The sequence below is a fragment of the Lathyrus oleraceus genome, chromosome 3, assembly GCF_024323335.1.
Source record: "Lathyrus oleraceus cultivar Zhongwan6 chromosome 3, CAAS_Psat_ZW6_1.0, whole genome shotgun sequence".
In the NCBI taxonomy this organism is placed as follows: Eukaryota; Viridiplantae; Streptophyta; class Magnoliopsida; order Fabales; family Fabaceae; genus Lathyrus; species Lathyrus oleraceus.
The window spans coordinates 213,922,364-213,940,058 of record NC_066581.1 but is presented as its reverse complement, the minus strand read 5'-3'; the positions used below and the strand labels follow the sequence as shown (position 1 = coordinate 213,940,058).

At 34.7% G+C, this 17,695-nt stretch overlaps 1 protein-coding gene across 1 annotated transcript; it reads right to left on the bottom strand.

The window, feature by feature from the left end:
* Positions 1–11,405: 11,405 nt before the first annotated feature.
* LOC127130493 (uncharacterized) lies at positions 11,406–13,167 on the bottom strand. Its single transcript, XM_051059493.1, has 3 exons — positions 12,823–13,167; positions 12,507–12,641; positions 11,406–11,693 (listed from the first exon to the last, which is right to left on the bottom strand). Exons 1-3 carry the CDS (start codon positions 13,165–13,167, stop codon positions 11,406–11,408), a joined length of 768 nt encoding a protein of 255 aa, XP_050915450.1.
* Between the last annotated feature and the right edge of the window lie 4,528 nt (positions 13,168–17,695).

Below are 17,695 nucleotides of genomic sequence, written 5' to 3'. Positions count from 1 at the left end.
AATTGAATTCATTCTTTCCCAATTCTTGAAAGCACCTGCAATAGAAGATACATGTTACTTCATGGATATCATCGATGAATGCATAAAAGAAGCAGAGTCAGGAGAAGACAAATCATCAGACTATCTTTTAGAGGACAAATCTAAACAATGCTTAGCAATAACACCGGACCCTACGCAATGTCTTAACAAACCAACCCCTGATTTGAAAACACTTCCCAAAAATCTGAGATATGAATTCCTAGACTTAGAACTTGAACGACCTGTGATAGTTAATGCAGATCTAGGAAGACTCGAAACAGAAAAACTCTTACATATCTTAAGGAAATATCCAACCGCACTAGGATACCACATCACCGATCTTAAAGGAATAAGCCCTTCTATTTGTATGCACCGCATCATGTTAGAAGAAGACTGTAAAACCTCTAGGGAACACCAGAGAAGACTAAATCCGATCCTAAGTGAGGTAGTAAAGAAAGAAATAACCAAGTTATTAGAAGCAGGTATTATATATCCTATATCTGATAGCAAATGGGTTAGTCCTGTACACGTTGTACCAAAGAAAGGAGGCATAACCGTTATTGAAAACGAAAAAGGAGAAACTATAACTAAACGAATCGAATCGGGATGGAGAATGTGCATTGATTATAGGAAACTAAACAAAGCAACCCGAAAAGATCATTTCCCTTTACCATTCATTGACCAGATGTTAGAACGATTAGCTAAACATTCACATTTCTGTTATTTAGACGGTTATTCAGGCTTCTTTCAAATACCAATTCACCCTGATGACCAAGAAAAGACAACATTCACATGCCCTTTTGGTACCTTCGCGTATAGACGAATGCCGTTTGGTCTATGTAATGCCCCTGCAACTTTTCAAAGATGCATGATGGCAATATTCGCCGACTTTCTCGAAAACATCATGGAAGTATTTATGGATGACTTTTCTGTATACGGACAAAGCTTCGAAGAATGCCTTGAAAACCTGGAAAGAGTTCTGGAGCGATGTGTAAAAGTAAACTTAGTACTTAATTGGGAAAAGTGCCACTTTATGGTACAAGAAGGAATTGTTTTAGGACACATCATCTCGAACAGAGGAATCGAAGTAGACAAAGCCAAAATAGAGGTAATCGAAAATCTTCAACCCCCAAGAACTGTGAGAGAAGTACGAAGTTTTTTAGGACACGCCGGTTTTTACCGACGATTCATCAAAGACTTCTCTAAGATAACTAAACCCTTAACCGGACTGTTGATGAAAGATGCTGAATTCATATTCGACGATAACTGTTTAAAAGCATTTCAAACTCTTAAACAAGCATTGATCTCCGCACCCATTATGCAGACACCAGACTGGAATGAACCATTCGAAATAATGTGCGATGCCAGTGATTATGCTGTAGGTGCTGTTTTAGGACAAAGAAAGGATAAAAAGCTTCACGTTATATATTACGCTAGCAGAACCCTGGATGAAGCACAGATGAATTATGCCACAACCGAGAAAGAACTCCTAGCAGTGGTATTTGCGTTAGATAAATTTCGTTCTTACCTGGTAGGAGCCAAAATAATAGTTTACACTGATCACGCTGCTATCAGGTACCTTTTAACAAAAAAAGATGCTAAACCTAGACTCCTAAGATGGATCTTGTTACTACAAGAATTCGACTTAGAAATCAAGGACAAGAAAGGAACTGAAAACGTAGTAGCAGACCACCTCTCTAGACTTGAGAACCTTGAACCGGAAAGAACATCCATTAATGATGATTTCTCGTATGATAAACTCATAGCTACTTTGGAAGAGAACAACTCCGACATGCAAGTAGAAACCACCTTAGCTATATCTGTCATACCATGGTACGCTGATCTAGTCAATTATTTAGCTGCCGGAATAGTTCCACTTACTTTATCTTACCAGCAGAAGAAACGATTCTTCCACGACATAAAACACTATTACTGGGATGATCCCTTACTTTTCAAAAGAGGCCCCGATGGTATTTTCCGTCGATGTATACCCGAAGAAGAGGTAGAAAATATAATCCAACACTGTCACTCTGCGCCTTATGGTGGTCACACAAGTACATCCAAGACCTGCTCTAAAATCCTACAAGCTGGCTTTTATTGGCCAACTATATGGAAGGACGTACATGCGGCTATTAAGGAGTGTGACAGATGTCAACGCACGGGAAACATATCTAGACGTGACGAGATGCCACAAAAAGGTATTTTGGAAGTAGAGATTTTTGACGTGTGGGGGATAGACTTCTTGGGACCTTTCCCATCCTCTTTCGGTAACAAATACATACTCGTGGCAGTTGACTACGTATCAAAATGGATCGAAGCTATAGCTTCTCCAACAAATGACACCCGAGTAGTAACTAGACTCTTTAAAAATATAATATTTCCGAGATTTGGCATCCCAAGAATAGTAGTCAGTGATGGTGGATCACACTTTATATCCAAGGTACTCGAAAAACTACTACTTAAATATGGAGTGAGACATAGGATAGCAACACCTTACCACCCTCAAACCAGTGGACAAGTGGAAGTATCTAACAGAGAAATCAAGCAAATACTAGAAAAAACGGTCGCCACTTCAAGGAAAGATTGGTCATTGAAATTACCAGAAGCTTTATGGGCATACCGAACTGCTTATAAAACTCCCATAGGGACGACCCCATTTAAGCTCATTTATGGAAAATCCTGTCACCTCCCGGTAGAATTAGAACATAAAGCCTATTGGGCTATTAGAAATTTAAATTTGAATTATAAAGCCGCCGGTGAAAAGAGAATCCTTGACATAAACGAATTAGAGGAACTCAGAAGAGACGCCTATGAAAATGCCAAAATCTATAAAGAAAGAACAAAACAGTGGCATGACAAGCGTATATCAAGGAAAATCTTCAAGCAAGGCGACGCAGTACTTTTATTTAACTCCAGACTAAAGTTATTCCCGGGAAAACTACGATCCAGATGGTCAGGACCTTTTCATATCACTAAAATCTTTCCCAGTGGAGCGGTAGAAATAAAAGGACAATCTACAGAACCGTTCACCGTAAACGGGCAACGTCTGAAACATTATCACCACGCGGAAACCAACGAGGATTCACAAATTCTACACTTAGACGAAACGCCCCCAGGACTCATAGACTATATTTAACAGTTTCTTTGTCGAGCTTGCGACATTTAAACAAAGCGCTTAGTGGGAGACAACCCACAAAATTAATTTGTTATTTTATTATTCTATTATTATTATCATTTCCCTATTTTTCTCTTAATTATTCTTTTAATTTCTATTTAGTATTCATTATTGATTTATTCAAAAAGAAAAAAATATATCTATATATAATAATAATAATTCTTTTCTTCTTTCGGCATTTGGCCAAATCCTAACTTAAACTCATGTTTCTTTTCTCTAGCTAACACTAACCAGATGGGACATTCTGATCGTATGGGTATCAAGTTCAGAGGAATGGCTCAGAAACGAAAGTTTGAAGAACTAGCCGCTAGAGAGATGCTACCTAGTTTATATGCCGATGATTGGGCGATGACTGCCCTTGGATTGAGACAGAGTGTCCTGTTTTTGCTGAATCAGATAGGATGGGAGACCTCCCCTATCCTGAGACATTTCACCACCTACCGGAGACTCACACTAGAATTCCTTAGTTCATTAATCTATCTACCCAGCCATGGAAAAGGAATTAGCAGAGGTTTTATCCAGTTCAGAATGTTCAATATGGAGTACCAATTTAATATTAGAGACTTCACCAACCTTTTGGGTTTTCCTACCTCCTTTGATACATTCACTGTAAGCCAGGAAGAACTTTTTGAATATAGAGAGCTTGAACACTTTTGGGGTAAGCTGACTGGAAATGATGAGCCCGAAGAACATGAGTTTCTCTCTGGAAACATACATAACCCGGCTTTCCGCTATTTCCATAAGATCCTGACCCACACTTTATTTGGGAAGAAGCCAAATAGTACTTCAGTTTCACGTGATAAACTCTTCATCATATTTTGTGCTTCCCAGAACCGTCCAGTAAACGGTGCTACTTTTATGTTAGCTAATTTGGACCATCTTATCCAGGATGAGCGAGCACCCATTAGAATAGGCGGTTTGATCACTATGATAAGTAATGCTATTGGATTACGTCAGCCTATGCTTGACCTTAGCCCTTTTTGTGGCATTACTACTATGAGTATACCCTTCCTCTTCAACACTATGTTTATAGCAAACATAGGGTCTGATGAGTTTGAGCTTATTATTGATAACCAGGTTCTCTGCCTATTCACCATGCCCGATCCTAGAACTAGTGTTCATAACCAAAGGAACTGGCTCTATAACCTGAATGAAACCCCAACTCCGGCTGGATCCACTGAATCCATCCAGGATTATGAGATTTGTGATGACTATGAGCACTATGTTGACCATATCTCTCATGCTGAATCTGACCCTCAGACACCTTCCGGCTACTATGATATTGATCCTCCTCCTCAGCCTGTCCTGACCGAAGAATCAGCCATGCCTGATCTCCGACATCATATGCCAGGAACAGATATTAAAACCGTCATTGAAGCCTTGATGTCAGAGCAAGACGCCCTCAGGGAAGATTTCCACAACTTGAGACATGAAATCCTAGAATACATGAGCAGCACGGCAAGTCAGTTACGTATGTTACGGCATCATGTTAACTCTTTTGCTCCTCCGGCCAGAGATCCGAAGATAGATGGAATTTAGTTATTTCTTTCTAAGTTATTTAGTTTTAGGCTAGATTTTTCATTAATGTTGTTTGAATTCATGTTTATTTCTATTTCATTTCATTGTTTTCTTTCCCTGTAATACATTATGATCATTTTTATTTAAGCTGTTTAGTTAATTTTATTATGCAATGGCTATTACGCTCTACTGTTGTTACCTATTATTATTATTATACAAAGCAAGTAAGCGTGCACAATACATTAAAATTGCAGACTAAAAATGATCATAAGCAAAATGAAACATTAAAATACGCTACCAAAGTAATTCTGTGAAGCGCTGTTGAAAGCCTTTCCAAAAAGAAATGTGTGACGAGCGTCACACTACCCATAACGGACGGCACGTCTATTGCCTGTTACGAGCGTCACAGCCTTGTGACGAGCGTAACGCCCCTCAGACATGTGAACGTTAGGGAGCCGTTGGAGACGAACGTTACACTTTAACTTTTTACATTCCCCATTCATTTTTCATTTACCACACTTAATTACTCTTCAACCACTTTTTCTTTCTATCTTCCAATCCTTCTCCTATAAATATCTACCAAAACTTCCTTCACTCACCACAAAACAATTCTCTCATATCAAATACATTTCTTTCCAAATCATCCCTTCAAAAATTCATCACAATGGCGGGAAATCAAAATTTCGGAAATATCATCTTCCGATCCGGAGATGACAACTATCAGCAAGAGCAATTCGAACGTTTCCAACAGCGAGGCGTCGCTTCCACCAGGTACCCCGATTTAACTTGTTTACAACAATTAGGATTACTCTAAGGTATCGAATGGATGCTCCGCCTAGCCGACTTAACCTTCCTTTGCACTCATAATCAACCCACCTACCCATCCCTAACCTTAGAATTCTTAAGTTCATACGACTACACCACTCCCGCCGGTGAAGACGAATTTTTAACCGGTACCGCAACCTTCCGCATGTTCAACACCGAGTACTCCTTAACCCAAAACCAATTGAGTACCATGTTACAATTTCCCATAGAAGGTCAGGTACACCCCAGAATCCCTCCAAACTCAAACTGGAACACAGTTGGCGTTTTTGGCCTTTTTAAGAAAATTACCGGTATAGATACCTACAACTGGGAAGAACTCCTTCTCTCCCATATACATAACCCCACTATCCGGTACTTCATCCGCATCTTGCAAAACACAATTTTTGGAAGACCAAACAACAGCAAGGTCAACTCAAAGGAGCTATTTTTCCTCCAATGCGTCTTCGAACCGGATACTCAGGTAAACGCCGCCTCTTTTCTCTTTCATCATATCCGCACCTTATGTGCTAGAGGCCGGCAACCCTTTATAATTGGTGGATTAATAACATCCATAGCACTTGGCCTGAACTTAGGGGATAAACTCCAAACTTTAGAATCCCTACCTCCCCTGTCTATGGATATCAGCTATTGCCGCTCCAGCCGCCTGATTAAAAACAGAGTAGGCGGAGGGTATTATCTTATGGTGAACAACCAGGCTGTCCCAAGCGTTGTTCTACCAAATATCGCCCTAACTGATGTCACAAACCCCGACCGCCACCTCTATGATCTAAACGCTCCCGAAACCACCGAGCCTTTACAAACAAACCCACAAACAGATGAGTTTGAAGAAATGGAACAAGGTGATCATCCTCCTACACAACATTCAGCCCCGCTCAACCCTTCCAGTAATGCAGTCGGCCCATCCTCCCAACGTCGTCGACGAAGACGACCTGCGACCAACGACGACATTATGGATGCTATCGATGGAATGCAGGCACAGAATGCAGAGATGATGCAGATGATGCGTCAAATGCAACAGCAACAGGATGCTCGGAATGCCATAACCGACCAGCGGTTTACTGAATTGTTCAGCAGGTTCGACAACTTAGACATACGTCAAAGATCACCAGGTCCAAGAACCAGAGGCGGAAGACAACCTTAGTTGTAGTTTCCTTTTCCTTTCCATATTGTATTTCATTTCCTTAAAACATTGGGGACAATGTTTAATTTAAGTATGGGGGGGGAAAACTTGTTTCTTCCATTTCCATTTTTCAAGTATGTTACCTTCCCTTTCTTTGTTATTTCCCTTTCTTATTTAAAAAAAAAAAAAAATTATTATAATATATATTTATTTTAAGTCAAGTCCCTAGTGTGAAAAAATTCTTATTATCTATTCCCCTCAATTTTCTTGAGCCATAACGAAAATTTAACACACCCAATAAGTATAAAGGTCGCTTATTTTATAAAACTTGAGTGAAATCAAGACAAAAATTATTACCATAACAACGCTCTGAGAACCTCAATATGTTAGATCAGGATAAGTACCTATTATACCGATCCCTTGAACTTTTAGTTCTATGGCAACCCCAAGTAGTTTATACAGAAGTCAGCACCATCTTAATAGCAAACTACGTGGAGAGCCGATGAATATAAGTGAATGATCCCCAAAAGTAACCTAAGATATATAAATATATCAAGAAATGCACTAAGTAAATTAGGTGATCCTTACCAGATCATTTAATCTAAAGGTTGCAGATCATGCAAAAGCACAATACGAAAGATCCATTATGAGTTGGTTCAGTAGGAATCTGGTACTGAACTTGGTAGGGCGGACTACGGTTCGATCCCCCGCAATTTGCAATGGACTGAATAATGAAGTTATCCGACTTATGTACCAGAACTTCTAGCTAAAAGCGGATCATAATCACTAACCAGTTACTCCACTATGTGCGCGAAAAGATAAAGGGCTTAATGTGATTTCGCTAGAATGAAAACGGGTAAAATAAGACTAAAGGAACCAGGATAGCTATCATAGGGTACTTGAACTGATTTGCATAAGGTAGGGTTATCTAAGTTGTAACGGTAGTTGTTGATGTCAAGATTAAACTCAAGTCCTCCCAAACAAAAACCCATTTGCAACCTAGTACGAATTGATGTGTGCTTTGAAATTTCATCTGGCTAAAACTTTTAACAAGTTCTATACTGAATTTTGCTTGAGGACAAGCAAAGATTTAAGTATGGGGGAGTTTGATAACACGAAATTATATCACATTTTAAGACTTAATTCAATTAGATTATATTATCATTTACTTTAGTTTATCTCATTTTATCAGATATTATGCAGTATTTCCTTGCTATTTATGTCAGGTATCCATTTTGAAGCAAAAGTGAAAAAGGGAAGAAAAGGAGGTGTAAAAAGGAATAAAAAGGAAACAAATATCAAAGACCAAGCCCAGCCCAAAGAAAGCGCACGTTGTGCCTGTGACGGGCGTCACAAGGGTTGTGACGAGCGTCACACTAGAAGCACCACTGTGACGAGCGTCACACATGGTGTGACGAGCGTCACACCATTCCACTAGCTTTTTGGCGCAAGTCACGCCCTCAGAAAGACTTGAAGAGGAACGTTGAGAAGTTGGTCTCCTATATCCACGCCGCGCATGTAGCCACGTTGAAGAATGGGAGAAACGGAATGCAGTTATCAACACTATTATAAATAGCCATCTCACAAACCTAAAACGGGACCAGTTTTTTTTCACGCTCACATTGCCGAAGCTCTGCCAAATTTTCTTTTCACGCCTTTTGCTTATTTTTCTTTTCCAGCATTGTTTATTTTATTTATTTCTTTTGCAAGCTTTACATTCTTTTTCCCTTGCAAATTTACCTTTCCAGTTTTAGCTTTTAGATATTTTTCGCATAATAGTTTCTACACCGGAAACTATTGTGCAACTTTATACTGGATTTAACCTTACGTTATATTCCAGTTTTATTTCCTTGATTTAATTTACTGTTTAATTGAAGAATCCAAGAACAAATCCTACCGGCTTGTGGTGGAGTGTTCAAGACCATTGTATTACGCATTCAGGTTCTTTAATTGTTATTTAATTTTTAATGTTTTATTTTATTATTTATCTATATTATCTGCCTGGAATGAGTCTGTTTATGCATGATATAAATTCTTATTTATTTAGCATGTCTGGCTAATTTGCCTAGGTATCGGTATGTAAAGTAAGCAGAATAAGGGATCAAGACTGAGTCGGTCTACCTAAACTTAAAATCAAAATCAATCTTTTTACGGTCTCAACTTACAGGTTTAATAACAAGATTTTTTACAAAAGTAAAAGACATAAAGAAGTTAAAATCAATAGAGCGAGAGTTTGAGATTTTAACTGGACAGTGTAAGTTAGGCATTAATTCTAGATCAGGGCGAGAGCAAGTTTTAGAGTTAATTAAATTCTGACCTTTTCCAAAAAGTATTTTTAAAGATTGAATGTGAGGACGAGAGTTAAGCATTTGGATTTAATTATATAACCTAAGTCAACAGAGCGAGAGTTTGAGATAAGGGTGTTTAAAACGGTCAGTATTTTCTTAAAAAGAGTTTCTGCAACTTTATTGTTTTCAAAATATGGTTTTTGACTTAATTATAAGTGACAGCAACATTAATATAAAATCATGGTTTATTCAACAGAGCGAGAGTTTGAGATAGAACCTTTAACCAATAAAGTTAACCGAAACGATTCATTTTAAAACCAAGAAACCGACAAAGACTTGATTCCCTAGTTTTGACGAACTACATACCGATATCCGTCTTATTAATATTTAATCTAGATATTAGTTTAGCTCTTAGTTTTTCCCAAACAATCAAACATTTTCACCTTAGATTTACGTAGTAACCTTAGATAACGGTATATCGATTCATAAGTCCCTGTGGGATCGATATCTTTTAAAACTACGCGATAGAACTGTGCACTTGCAGTTTGTATCCCATTCTCGACTCACCCAGTCGAGCGATCATGGTATGAATTTTATTTTATTCTATCATTTACACCATGTTTCTTTCCTTCTAATTTGGCCAGAATGAACCATTTATCTTATTCCCTTCTAAAATTTCTATACAATAGAATAAACACATTCGTTCTATTCTGCTCCACTTCATTCCAGTACTTTCATTTTATGATATCCAAACATAGTCATAATCTCATCCCTTAGATTAATTTAAGAGTTTGGCTTACACTATATTTAATCTTTGTTTTAATCAGGGTGTATTCTGTTCATAGGTATGGAAGGGGGTGAGAAGGAATATTTTGAATTAAATGTGTTTGGTTCAAATTTTATGAGGAAAGAGGAGTGGAGGAGGAAACGAGCAAAACTCCTCCAAAAACATATTTTTTTTCTTCCAAATCCTCTTAATCAAATGAAGAATTTAAACTTTGATATTTAAAAAAGTATTGCATTTACTAAAATGTCTTCAATTTTATTTTAGTATTTTAAAATTATTCATTTTCTTATGTGTTACTTTTTCTTTTTGTGTGTTCTTTCTCGATTGATTCCACTAATTTATTATAGTTGTTCTTCACCTTCAAAAAATATCTTCCCACCTCTTCTCCCTCCATCACTGACGTCATACTCCATAGGCGCCAAACTCATTCTTCTTCATCTCACATCCTTCAGCTATTTCGTGTGCGCGTTCCAGAAATTTCAGAAACTCGTTCATTTAAGTATCCAAGGTATCACTCAACTCAAATAACATTACAAAGATACCGTTTTTTACGCTCTTATCTCTGAAAATGCTTACATATATTGCTTTACTACGTTTCGTTTTAGGGTTTTTCTCAATTTATATATAGTGAGTGTGTAGTTTATTATGTTCTATATATCCATACAAGTTGATCCTTTATAAAACCCTAGTTTATTTTACTATAATTTGTAGAAAATTATTGTGTACAATAGTACAAGTTAATCCTGTAGAAGTTTTAACACTTTTATTTATAGGAAGCTACTAAATTATCATTTCATTTTTCATGCTGCAAACTCCCAAAGTCTTCTTGTTGATTGCCTCTTGTTCTATTTTCGCCATTTTTGTGAACGCTTGTTCTCTCTCATTTCAAAACTTGTCGATGGTGCCGTCCAAGGTTGTCGCGGAGTATGCGAAGTCGAACCGTTCTATGTGCAAGAAATGCTCTGAACCCATACAATCCAAAACCCTAAGACTGGGATTGGTCTCAAGGCACATGGCGAGACGCTTGGACATTACTAAATGGCACCACTTCAGTTGCTTCCCTATATCCTCCTCTAACTCTGATCTTAAGACCATTACTGGCTTTTCCTCCTTGAAGGTGCGTTCCTTTCAAACATTGTGCTTCAACTTCCTTTCTTTTCTCGAGTGTTTGTTTATGTGGTTTTTGTTTGTTTGTTTCCAGAGCGGTGACCAGGAAGCTCTCACGAAGTTATTTGCTGGACATGACAAGTCTGAAGAGGTGAGAGCTTCATTTTCAGAACAATAATAATATTATTATTCAAGTAACAATATTGAATGCTCATGATATTTAAATGATCAGGTATTTTTGTAATTATGTAAGTCTTCATTGATATTAATGTTGAAAAGGAAATGTGTTTGGAAGTTAATTTTTGTAATCATTTGAAAGTCTTCATCTATACTAATATATATATATATATATATATATATATATATATATATATATATATATATATATATATATATATATATATATATATATATATATATATATATATATAAAAAGGCAAAATAGTAATTTGGTGTAACTTTTTTTTCCTTTCAAATATACCCTTTTCACGTGCCCGTCTGGACACTAGTTGATATTAATGTATACAAACAAATATAAGTATAGAAAGCATAACATGATTATTAAAATTATCTTACCTGATGTTCCATCAGCGGTGGAGGCATTATGCCAGTAATAGTTGCATCGACGCAAGTACCATACTTACCAATATTCCACAACGGGAAAGGTAATTTTACTTGAGAAATTTCAAAATCCTCTGAATCTTGGTTCTTTTGCTTTTGATTCCGAAATTGGGGTTTGGCTTCTTCAAACCACTTCTGAAGCATATTCTGCATTCCAACATTGCAAACAAAGACTATTATTAGACTCACAATCAAGTACCCCAATCCAACATGCAGACTATAAGTCTCAGATCCCTGTCAATGCAACATCTTATTTTACAGGATAAAGTAAAGTATCCATATTTTTACAATTTCACGCCAAGGATTATGACTTTGATTTGTGTATTAGTATATTTGTAAAGGATCTCGATGCAGAGGCAAGGGACATGACATCTCGCCCATAGCACCTTACTGGTAGCTCGTTTCTTAGTTTGAGCACCCATTTTCTAGATGAGACGCCCTCTCCTTAGATACATCGCCCACGTCCTCGATAATTCGCCCAAAGCGTGCAATAGTGAGAGGTGATGTGTCCTTAGTCACAACATGGCAGAAGAAGTCTCAGGGAAGTTATCCACGCTCTCCTGAATAACAGGGGACTAACTACCCACTCCGACACTCTCTCGAAGTGTTTGCTATACCCAAGGGGCCGAAGATCCAGGCCCAGTACTGCTATAAGTATCTCAACCTTGAAGTTGAGGGAGACAATCTCACATTCACACAAATATTAGATACCCAGAGTTTCCCACATACCTACTTGAGTTAGCTCTAAGCCATACAACAAACTCTAAAGTCTCTAACAACCCTTAATCACTAGGGATTATCACTTACTTTACTATTATTAAATAAAGTTTGAGAAAATGATAATTTTTGTTTTTGTTCATTCTTCTAATCGGAAAGTCACCGGTTGTTTACGTTCCATTTATGTTATAAAAAATTTGAGCAGAAAATAGGAAACAATGGAAAATTTTAAAAATATTAAAAATGAAAACAAAACAATTTTTCAAACTAAAAAATGTCCTTATGTTTAAGCCGAATTTTGATTTCCTGGATACCTAAAAACAGTTTTACCTGAATAACAGAGCCATCAAAACGGGCAATGACACCGGGCATAATGAGACAAAACTCTTCTGAGGAACTATCTTGAATCAGGTCTTTCTTTGTTCCACGAACTCTTAACTTTAAAACTCGTCCAGGATAAATCATCTAAGAAGATCAAATTGATACATGATATAAGAAACATCATTGATTTTGATACAATACAAAATTGAAATAGCCTGCTATTCAACCCTAACCCTTGTAGTTAATCAAATAAATCATGACCTAACCCCTTCAGGTCCCGATGAAAATGATAATCTAGAAGAGAAGAGAAATTGAATTTGATTACCTGCCTATGAATCAATTCGGCGCGGAGGGAGTAAATGAGCAAATAACCAGATGAAGTACCAGCGACGATGACGTGGATGTCATCAAAGACCAACCATTCAACGACGAAGATGAATTCGACATCGATGGGGGACAATTCGGGTCGGATCCTGAGCGGAGAGTGGTTGGAATCAGACCATGAGAGGAGGAGGATGGTGGAGCGGTTGGCGAGGAGGATGAAGTGTGTGTCGATGGCGGAGAGAAGGTTGGGGTTGTCGACCACCCAACCGGGTTTTCCGGCTCCGAGTTCGCCCAATTCTTTGCAGGCTATGCATCCTAATTCTTTCTTGTATGATCGCCTCCCCATTGCTTACTTCATTCACTAGCGACCAAATGGATTGCAAAACTGTCTTTATTAAGGGAGTAGCGTCCAAACAGACACTCTTTACCCGTCTGTCCGTTTTTTTAATAAACACGTGTGAAAATATACACGATATTTTTATTTAATTTTTTATTTAATATTAATTTTAATTTAAAATTATATAAGAAATTAATAATAAAAAGTTATGTATATGATGATAATAGTAATTTCAATAGAAGTTATTATGTAAGTTATTTAAGGGTAAAATTTGGTAAACAAAATAGGCTACACTAAAATCAAGTTTTCTTTTTATATATTGTTATAGATAAAAGTTTTCTCTTTATATATTGTATAGATGCTAATGTCAATGTAACCATTATTTCAACACAAACTAAATTCTTGCTTTTTCTTTTCCCTCTTTTTTTTTTTTAGAGTTTCTTTAATTAACTAATTAGATACTTGTGAGGCCGTTGTTTGATATGATATAAAATATATTTATATATGTGTTTAAATTTGAAATTATATATTAATTTTAAAATAAATAATAATTATATAAATTCAATTATATTAAAATATAAAAAATATATATAAGATAAAAGAAAAAAGAGTATTTAATATTCAAAAATAAAGATTTTAAATTTTAAATTAAGATAATTATTTATTAAAATAAAATATGTATTATGCAAAATATAAAGTTTATTTTATATAATATAAAATATATTTATTTACATATTTAAATTTGGAATGAATTACTTAGTTGTAAAATAAAAAATAATTATATAAACTCAATTCTATTAAATAATCATGCAAAAAGAAGAAAAAAATTATTCGTGAGAAGAAGAAAGAAAAGAAAAAGAAAATCTTGATATTTTAAAATAAGGATTTTCTATTTAAAATTAAAACAAATTATTAATTAAAATAAAATAAACACTATGTTGATAATGATCCATGAGATAAAAAAATTATTTGATACATGTAAAATTTAAAATGATTTACTTATTTGTAAACTGGACAATCATTATACAAATTTAATTGTATTAAATAATTATACAACAAATATTGTGAAAAAGAGAAAGAAAAAATTAATATTTAAAAATAAGAATTTTATCTCTCAAATAAGGCATTAATTGATTAAAATAAAATAGATATTGTGTTGATAGTGATATGTGAGGTAAAATAAATTATTAATTTTATCAAAATTAAAAAATAGATGATTAATATTTTTAGTGACAATAAATAAATAGAAAAAAAAATGAAACTGAGAAAGTGTGGGAAAAAGAAATGTGAGAAAAATTTCAAATTTTAATTAAGAGAAAAAATAAATGGATGTAATATTTAATTATGATCTAATGGATAAAGGTTGGAAAATGAATGTCACATATCATATTTTTATAGGAGAAGACATAAAAGGTAATTTATTGGTTACTTAAATGTCATTTTCTTGGTGTAAATAATATATAGTAAAATGACAATTTAGAATGTTCATGCAACTTTTAATGAATTGATATTTTATATCTATTTCATACAATCAGGGTCGTTCCTAGGGGTAGGTCACCAAGACTACCGCCTAGGGCCTCAATTTTTTATATTGTATTTATATAATTTTAACTAATTGATTTTAAAAAATAATTTTTTAAATTATTTTTATGTTAGTTAAATAATTAAACCTATTTAAAATATATAATAATAACAATCATTTATAAATGATTGTTAATTTAAAAATTATACTTATGGAATAAACTTCTATGTTTTTTTTAATATAGTAGAAGACTTTATATTTAAGTTTTTTTTAGAAGTTTTGACAATGTATTTTTTATTATGATTGTTTTAAATGATTGATGAGTGTTTTAATTTTATTATCAATTAAAAATAAAATGTTAAATGAAATTGATTTTAGTAATATAATTTTTTAACTTCTAAAAAATAAAAAATACATTAATCTTAAAAAATATATATTTTTATTATATAAAAATATCTGTTGGATCGGTCCGGCATACAACATGGTGTTTTAAAAATTGAATAGACCGATGGACCGATCGAATTGGAAATCGGATGAGTCACCGGTCTGGTCTGATTGTTGGATCAAATATGTTATTAAACTAGTCGGAACTGACCAAAACTGATAAAAACCGGTGAATCGATGATTTTGGAAAATCTGGGGTAAAATGTATGTTTTTTCTCATACAAACGACCCCGTTTTGATATATTTTATAAAAAAATTAAAATTAAAGTATAATGTTAAAACTTATTTGGATCCAATTTCTCTCGTTTGCAATTATATACTATTCAAAATTTATTTAGGTTTGTATATTGTCTTATTTTATTGTATGTGGTGATTATGTTTATAATTTAAATTTAAAGAAAGAACTTGTGAAATTATAATATTTTAAAATTTTGTAGGTGTCGTGATATTTTTTAGACAGTGTCATCTGTTTCGATCGATTTAAAAAATATATAATTTTAATATAGATATTATTTTATTCAATGGAGTTGATGTAAATGGTTCGACCAGAAAATCAATGACTCAGTACCCTCGTCGGTTTAATGACCAACCCAGTTTTTAAAACATTGTTTCTATCAATAATTTATATTATTTATTTATTTATTTTAATAAACACAAATTAAAGTTGATGTAATAAGTAGAGAACATTTCCCAACAATGGTTAATAATGTCATTAAATTGTGTAAGATCTCTTTTAGAAAGAAAAACAATTATCACCATAATTTTAGGATCTAATTCAAAATCAACATGACACGTGTATCTAATTTAGAACTGAAAATAGAATAAGGGTTATGCTCACACAAACATTATTGATCGAGGTGATCCACTCTATTTTTGCTATCAAAAAAGTCATGTTGAAAAGGGTTGTTTTCCAATTTTCCACCATAATTACTTATAATGATTACAATGTTCAAATCATTTTTAATTTAAACTTGTTTGCAAAATACTAAGAACAAGGAATGAGACTCATCTTTGTGCCTAAAGAATTTTACTCATGTCGATATTCTATAGTCATCCACAATACTAGTCTATGTTTCTTTATCATTGACTTAGAGGAGGAAATAATATTTTTAGAATGAAAAAATATTTCCACTAATTTTCCCCTTTATCAAACCTCACAAAGAGCATCTGATATTAAGTTTTTTAAGCTTTGATATTAATCTTAAACTTCCATGCCTTACTCGATTGTGGCATAACATTATTCTTCAATTACTAACATGATACATTTCACTTCTTATTTTTTAAGGTCATACAACTTGATTGTGTAACTGTTGTTTATCCTTATACCACTAAAGAGGACAGAGCCATATGGATGATGAATGTCTTCAAGGTCTCTCATTCTATTATTCCAACGTTGTTGATTACCTTTAAGAAACGACTAACAGGTCTTTCAACATGTTTATTTCCTTATCGACAATGTGGGTCAACAAAATTAATGATCAATGGGTGTTATCATTTCTCAATAGATCTAAGTCAGGTGGTTAAGTCGATGCGATTGGTACTAAAATCATCAGAGATGGGATATCGCGATCAATAAAGGATATGGCATGAATATTGTAATTGTACAGGGTGGGGTGAGGAATCAACGCTCTCGGGGATATAGAGATATTCCATATATGTCTTTTGGCTCGTGACTGATTTCGATAATCTCACTGACCAGAGACCAGTGCGGTCTTGTCACAGTTGCACTTCTTCTCCCTTTGTTTGCATTAGGATCTTGTTTGTCGATTCATGTAGTGGAAACATTGAAGATCATTTTTCATTGACGGTTCCAAGTGGTCTGGGTAGACCTATATGGTTCTTAGATAGTGCAAGGAACAAGGATTTGATGACAACCTCCGGTAACTAGTTATGCATCTCGGTTCCTCGATTTGATAGTGGGGAGGGATGCTTACAAACACTCTAACACTCAAATCACTAACTACCGATGTGAGAGGTATTTTTCTGTTAGAATAGTGTGTACCTTGATGATTCCATCATTATGATTTTATAGTAGGGTTTTCAATGGCCTAGAACATTTTGCATCAGATTGTTATTCTTAGATATAAAACAAATTCCTTATGTGGAATTACACCAAACCTATGGAGAATTCTGAATCAATCTTGATGAACAAGAATCAATCTTTTTGATTGATTACTCCTCTTGTTCTTCTCTCAAGTGAATCAACCAACCTTGGTTGTAAGATGATTCTGCTGCACAATTGATAATTAAAGAAGAAGGAAAAGATGAATTAAGGAAGAAAGGTAATTAGGGTTTCAACGAAAAAAAGGGAAGAATAAGAGTTGTGAATTCTGCAGAGAAACTTCTCTGCTTCCAAACTGAAATTTTATTCTACTTTTCTCTATGCAACTGAATTACTATAAATGATAGAGTACCTCCCTATTTATAGGTTGAGATTCCTCGTGCACCAAGCAATGTCCAACTAACCTAACTAACTCAGCTTAAACAAACAAATGGAGTTAAGTCAAAATTATATCGAGACACACTTCTTCAATATTTCGACAACTCCTTGTTTCTGCCGAGCAACATGTT